This window comes from Coregonus clupeaformis, unplaced genomic scaffold, assembly GCF_020615455.1.
Source record: "Coregonus clupeaformis isolate EN_2021a unplaced genomic scaffold, ASM2061545v1 scaf0690, whole genome shotgun sequence".
In the NCBI taxonomy this organism is placed as follows: domain Eukaryota; kingdom Metazoa; phylum Chordata; class Actinopteri; order Salmoniformes; family Salmonidae; genus Coregonus; species Coregonus clupeaformis.
This window is the reverse complement of record NW_025534145.1, coordinates 215,420-222,500: the sequence shown is the minus strand read 5'-3', so window position 1 is coordinate 222,500 and position 7,081 is coordinate 215,420. Positions and strand designations below refer to the sequence as shown.

The window sequence follows — 7,081 nt, the reverse complement described above, 5'->3', positions numbered from 1 at the left end:
AATGATTGTGTGGTAGTGCAAGTTAGCGCAAGTCCTGGCCTGTTCTTGGGGCATGCTACGGCCCAGGGCAGCATCCCTAATGGCAAAATACAGTCGTGGTCAAAAGTTTTGAGAATGACACAAATATTAAATTTTCACAAAGTCTGATGCCTCAGTTTTTATGATGACAATTTGCATATACTCCAGAATGTTATGAAGAGTGATCAGATGAATTGCAATTAATTGCAAAGTCCCTCTTTGGCATGAAAATGAACTTAATCCCCCAAAAAAACATTTCCACTTCATTTCAGCCCTGCCACTAAAGGACCAGCTGACATCATGTCAGTGATTCTCTCGTTAACACCGGTGAGAGTGTTGACGAGGACAAGGCTGGAGATCACTCTGTCATGCTGATTGAGTTAGAATAACAGACTGAAAGCTTTAAAAGGAGGGTGGTGCTTGAAATCATTGTTCTTCCTCTGTTAACCATGGTTACCTGCAAGGAAACACGTGCCGTCATCATTGCTTTCCGCAAAAAGGGCATCACAGGCAAGGATATTGCTGCTAGTAAGATTGCACCTAAATCAACCATTTATCAGATCATCAAGAACTTCAAGGAGGGAGGTTCAATTGTTGTTAAGAAGGCTTCAGGGCGCCCAAGAAAGTCCAGCAAGCGCCAGGACCGTCTCCTAAAGTTGATTCAGCTGCGGGATCGGGGCACCACCAGTGCAGAGCTTGCTCAGGAATGGCAGCAGGCAGGTGTGAGTGCATCTGCACGCACAGTGAGGCGAAGACTTTTGGAGGATGGCCTGGTGTCAAGAAGGGCAGCGAGGAATCCACTTCTCTCCAGGAAAAACATCAGGGACAGACTGATATTTTGCAAAAGGTACAGGGATTGGACTGCTGAGGACTGGGGTAAAGTCATTTTCTCTGATGAATCCCCTTTCCGATTGTTTGGGTCATCCGGAAAAAAGCTTGTCCGGAGAAGACAAGGTGAGCGCTACCATCAGTCCTGTGTCATGCCAACAGTAAAGCATCCTGAGACCATTCATGTGTGGGGTTGCTTCTCAGCCAAGGGAGTGGGCTCACTCACAATTTTGCCTAAGAACACAGCCATGAATAAAAAATGGTACCAACACATCCTCCGAGAGCAACTTCTCCCAACCATCCAAGAACAGTTTGGGGACAAACAATGCCTTTTCCAGCATGATGGAGCACCTTGCCATAAGGCAAAAGTGATAACTAAGTGGCTCGGGGAACAAAACATTGACATTTTGGGTCCATGGCCAGGAAACTCCCCAAACCTTAATCCCATTGAGAACGTGTGGTCGATCCTCAAGAGGCGGGTGGACAAACAAAAAGCCACAAATTCTGACAAACTCCAAGCATTGATTATGCAAGAATGGGCTGCCATCAGTCAGGATGTGGCCCAGAAGTTAATTGACAGCATGCCAGGGACGGATTGCAGAGGTCTTGAAAAAGAAGGGTCAACACTGCAAATATTGACTCTTCGCATAAACTTTAATGCAATTGTCAATAAAAGCCTTTGACACTTATGGAATGCTTGTAATTATACTTCAGTATACCATAGTAACATCTGACAAAAATATCAAAAAACACTGAAGCATTAAAACTTTGCGAAGACCAATACTTGTGTCATTCTCAAAACGTTTGACCACGACTGTACTCACTATGGGATTCTGGTCAATAGTAGCGCACTACAAACGGAACATGGTGTCATTTGAGACGCAGAGACCATCCGTAGTGTGTTTACACCTGTCTGGCAGTTGTCATGGCAGTGCCGAAGTACCTCACAGAGGTTGCGTCTCAAATGGCACCCTGTTCCCTTTGTAGTGCACTACTTTTGAGCAGGGTCTACATCTAGACATACGCGCAGTGCACACTTAGAAGAAAAAAAAAGGGTTCAAAAAATAGGGAAGTAAAATAATCAGGTAAAAACGTCAAGGGTTGATTCTGCTGACCAGCGTATATACACTCTTAGAAGAAGAAAAAAAAAGGTGCTATCCAGAACCTAAAAGGGTTCTTCTGCTGTCCCCATAGCAGAACCCTTTCAAGAACCCTTTTTGGTTTCAGGTAGGGGTTCTACCTGGAACCAAAAAGGGTTATTTTGCTGTCCCCATATGAGAACCCTTTTTGGTTCCAGGTACAACCCCTACCTGAAACCAAAAAGGGTTCTTGAAAGGGTTCTGCTATGGGGACAGCAGAAGAACCCTTTTAGGTTCTGGATAGCACCTTTTTTTTTCTTCTTCTAAGAGTGTATATACGCTGGTCAGCAGAATAAACCCTTGACGTTTTTACCTGATTATTTTACTTCATTATTGCGCTCCGGGTTTTCAACCTTAAATAAGGTTAGCGAAATAAATAGAGTAACGCAACGCAATTACAGTTTCCTAGGAATCCAGAAGTTCTGTTGGCGAAAGATAATATTGACCTGATGTCTTTAATGTTTAAATATGTGCTTGCCTCCTCTTTTCTTTTCAACTCTCTCTCAGTTATTGGAACCAGTGGCTTCAGCCCAAGACAAACACACCAGTTCTCCTCGCAGATTTACCCTTCCAAGTAAGGCTTCTTTTATTTTGCTTCAGAAAATAAACAGCATTCAACTTCATTTGGTTCCTTTAATTAGATCCTGCTGCTAGATGTGGAGGTTTCTACCTGGATGTCTGCAGCTTGCGCACTCCCAAAACTGTTCTAATTATTATCTTGCAAAAAATGTCCTTTGCGATGTATTATTATTTTGCAGTGTGTACCAGCTCTATCTCTCTTTAGCAGGCTTCGGCCCTCTATTTAACAATATGTAGCAGAATCACAAAGAATTTGTCAGTGAACAAACTTTGTGTTATGGTTTTGTGGGTAAAATATGTTACTCCTCTTTCTCTCTTTCTCTCTTTCTCTCTTTCTTTCTTTCTTTCTTTCTTTCTTTCTTTCTTTCTTTCTTTCTTTCTTTCTTTCTTTCTTTCTTTCTTTCTTTCTTTCTTTCTTTCTTTCTTTCTTTCTTTCTTTCTTTCTTTCTTCTCTCTCTCTCTCTCTCTCTCTCTCTCTCTCTCTCTCTCTCTCTCTCTCTCTCTCTCTCTCGCTCTTCTCCTTGTTTCTTTTCTCAAATAGCAGACCGTATCCACATATTCTTCCTACCCCTTCATCCCAAAATATGGCTGCGTATGGTCAGACGCAGTACACCACAGGAATGCAGCAGGCCGCAGCCTATGCTAGCTACCCCCAGCCTGGGCAACCCTACGGGATCCCTGCCTATGGTGAGCACAGGCCGATCCCATGCCTCTGAACAATGCACTGTATAGATCAAAGTACATTAGAGATATATCTGCATTACTTGGAGATACCCATGTATGTGTACATCATTCCCCTTTGTATTACTTAGAGATACAGTTTAGATTTATTACCGTATTAAGATAAATAAACTGTTTATTTTAAAAGAAAGTTCCTATTCGTAAGTCGCTTTGGATAAAAGCGTCTGCTAAATGGCATATTATATTATTATTTATTATTACCAATTCAAAGTTACATTACTGTGCTCTTTATATCATATGATTAGTTCCTATTTAGCTAAAGCTGAATTATTAAGTCCAATATATTTTGTAAAAATAACATAACTGTGGAAATGTAGCCCATTGGTGATGCTAGTTGCTTCTACAATCTTTCACAGCAATTGAACACTTAAGCTCAGGACAAATAGTTTGTTCCCACCACAAGCTCAAAAGGAGTCCTAGAACTATGCTGAGACGTTGTTTTGTGCCTGCAACATATTTCCCTCAACGACATAAAATACAAATGTGCTTATCAAGCTATTCAGTCAGATCGGAAAGATTACCAATATAAATGTCAAAACAAAACCGGGGTTTCTTCAGGCATCACAGGAACAAAACAGCAAAGCACATCACAATGTTCTTTATTTGTCCAAAGTCTTAAGATGACTTTGACCCCCAACAGAATGTCCAATATGACCAGGAATTTACAGTCTACATCACAAATGGCACCCTATTCCCTACATAGTGCACTACTTTTGATGAGGGTCTATAGAGCTCTGGTCAAAAGTAGTGCGCTATATAGGGAATTGGGGTGCCATTTGGGAGACACATACAGTGTTTGTTTGAGTGGTAGCGAGCAGCTAACAAACTGGAGGAAATATGTTGGGCCCGATCCACATCGGCAACGGGCAGTTCACTAATAACAAACAAGTGTGTTGTTTTTATTACTTGTCTAAACGTTTTTAGAGATCACCCATCTTTTAGACATTCAAACATACAGTGATTTTACTACCTCATATTTCTTGTATAACTGTTGTATCAATTCAAGCTGTTCATTTTTAAACCACCAGACTACTGTTGATTCCGAAGTGTGGATAAATGACTGTATCAATTAATCAGTTATAACATTTACTAGCAAATTGCTAAATATATATATATATACATATATATATTAACTACTGTTAAAATCATTCAGTTAACAAATATAATAATAAACATACTAATATATAACAATATTAATATTTTTACTAAATGTATTTGTATTTAATAAAAAACTCAATTGTATTTAACATAGAGCTAAAGTGCTTCGCTTAGAGTCTGACAGCAGTGAATTGTGTGTGCAGCAGTGAGTTGTGTGTGCATCAAACCAATGTGGTGTCACTAACTGATTCAGGTCCATTATGGGCAGGCATAAAGACAGAGGGGGGACTGAGCCAGTCCCAATCCCCAGGACAGACAGGCTTCCTCAGTTACAGCTCTGGCTTCACCACCCCTCAGACGGGCCAGGCTCCATACAGCTATCAGATGCAAGGTGAGGAACAAAGACAATACTGAGAACTGTAATCTCCTCCTATTGTCGCCTCTCGCGTTTCCTCAACTCCTCACCTCCTCTCCTCGCTTCCTCTCCTCACCTTCTCTCCTCTCCTCACCGCCTCTCCTCACCTCCTCTCTTTACCATCTCTCCTCACCTCCTCTCCTCAACTCCTCTCCTCACCTCCTCATCTCTCCTCACCGCCTCTCCTCACCTCCTCTCTTTACCATCTCTCCTCACCTCACCTCCTCACCTCCTCTCCTCATCTCCTCTTCTCAATTCCTCTCCTCTCCTCCTCTCCTCAACTCCTCTCCTCACCTCCTCTCCTCAACTCCTCTCTTCACCTCCTCATCTCTCCTCACCTCACCTCCTCACCTCCACTCCTCACCTCCTCACCTCACCTCCTCACCTCCTCTCCTCACCTCCTCTCCTCACCTCCTCTCCTCAATTCCGCTCCTCACCTCCTGTCCTCACCTCCTCTCCTCACCTCCTCATCTCCTCACCTCCTCTCCTCACCTCACCTCTCTTTACCATCTCTCCTCACCTCCTCTCCTCACCTCACCTCCTCTCCTCACCTCCTCTCCTCACCTCCTCTCTTTCCCTCCTCTCCTCACCTCCTCTCCTCACCTCCTCTCTTTCCCTCCTCTCATCACCTCCTTTCCTTACCTCCTCTCTTTATCTCCTCACCTCCTCTCTTTACCACTTCACCTAACTTCCTCTCCTCACCTCCTCAACTCACCTCCTCAACTGACCTCCTCACCTCTCCTCAATTCCTCTCCTCACCTCCTCAACTCCTCACCTCCTCTCCTCAACTCCTTTCCTCACCTCCTATCCTCATCTCCTCTCCTCAATTCCTCTCCTCAACTCCTCTCCTCAAATCATATCCTCACCGCCTCTCCTCAACTCCTTTCCTCACCTCCTCACCTCACCTCCTCACCTCACCTCCTCACCTCCACACCTCTCTTTACCTCCTCTCCTAACCTCCTCTCCTCACCTCCTCATCTCCTCTCCTTACCTCCTCTCCTCACCTCCTCTCTTTACCATCTCTCCTCACCTCACCTCCTCACCTCACCTCCTCACTTCCTCTCCTCACCTCCTCTCCTCACCTCCTCAACTCACCTCCTCACCTCCTCTCCTCAACTGCTTTCCTCACCTCCTCTCCTCACCTCCTCTCCTCTCCTCAATTCCTCTCCTCACCTCCTCGCCTCAACTCCTCACCTCACCTCCTCATCTCTCCTCACCTCCTCTCCTCACCTCTTCTCTTTACCATCTCGCCTCTCCTCCTCTCCTCCTCTCCTCCTCTCCTCCTCTCCTCCTCTCCTCCTCTCCTCACCACCTCGACTCTTAAGGATTAAATCTATTTGAAAATCTATGGCAAGAACTGAAAATGGTTGTCTAGCAATGATCAACAACCTATTTGAAAGAGCTTGAAGAATTTTGAAAAGAATAATGGGCAAATATTGCACAATCCAGGTGTGGAAAGCTCGTAGAGACTTACCCAGAAAGACTCACAGCTGTAATTGCTGACAAAGGTGCTTCTACAAAGTATTGACTCAGGGGTGTGAATACTTACAGTGGGGAAAAAATGTATTTAGTCAGCCACCAATTGTGCAAGTTCTCCCACTTAAAAAGATGAGAGAGGCCTGTAATTTTCATCATAGGTACACGTCAACTATGACAGACAAAATGAGGAAAAAAAATCCAGAAAATCACATTGTAGGATTTTTTATAAATTTATTTGCAAATTATGGTGGAAAATAAGTATTTGGTCACCTACAAACAAGCAAGATTTCTGGCTCTCACAGACCTGTAACTTCTTCTTTAAGAGGCTCCTCTGTCCTCCACTCGTTACCTGTATTAATGGCACCTGTTTGAACTTGTTATCAGTATAAAATACACCTGTCCACAACCTCAAACAGTCACACTCCAAACTCCACTATGGCCAAGACCAAAGAGCTGTCAAAGGACACCAGAAACAAAATTGTAGACCTGCACCAGGCTGGGAAGACTGAATCTACAATAGGTAAGCAGCTTGGTTTGAAGAAATCAACTGTGGGAGCAATTATTAGGAAATGGAAGACATACAAGACCACTGATAATCTCCCCTCGATCTGGGGCTCCACGCAAGATCTCACCCCGTGGGGTCAAAATGATCACAAGAACGGTGAGCAAAAATCCCAGAACCACACGGGGGGACCTAGTGAATGACCTGCAGAGAGCTGGGACCAAAGTAACAAAGCCTACCATCAGTAACACACTACGCCGCAAGGGACTCAAATCCTGCAGT

The 7,081-nt window shown here is 43.8% G+C and overlaps 1 protein-coding gene across 17 annotated transcripts in view; it reads left to right on the top strand.

Moving 5' to 3' along the window:
• LOC121569970 (eyes absent homolog 1) overlaps nt 1–7,081 on the top strand; it is a 103,076-nt gene that overhangs the window by 24,045 nt on the left and 71,950 nt on the right. For 8 of the 17 annotated variants that reach the window (XM_041881365.2, XM_041881361.2, XM_041881360.2 and 5 more), the window contains 3 exons: nt 2,493–2,559; nt 3,106–3,251; nt 4,657–4,794. In XM_041881365.2, the coding sequence (XP_041737299.1) occupies nt 2,493–2,559; nt 3,106–3,251; nt 4,657–4,794 (351 nt within the window). The remainder of the gene's footprint in view (nt 1–2,492; nt 2,560–3,105; nt 3,252–4,656; nt 4,795–7,081) is intronic. The other 9 variants (XM_041881363.2, XM_041881353.2, XM_041881357.2 and 6 more) reach the window with 4 other exon arrangements.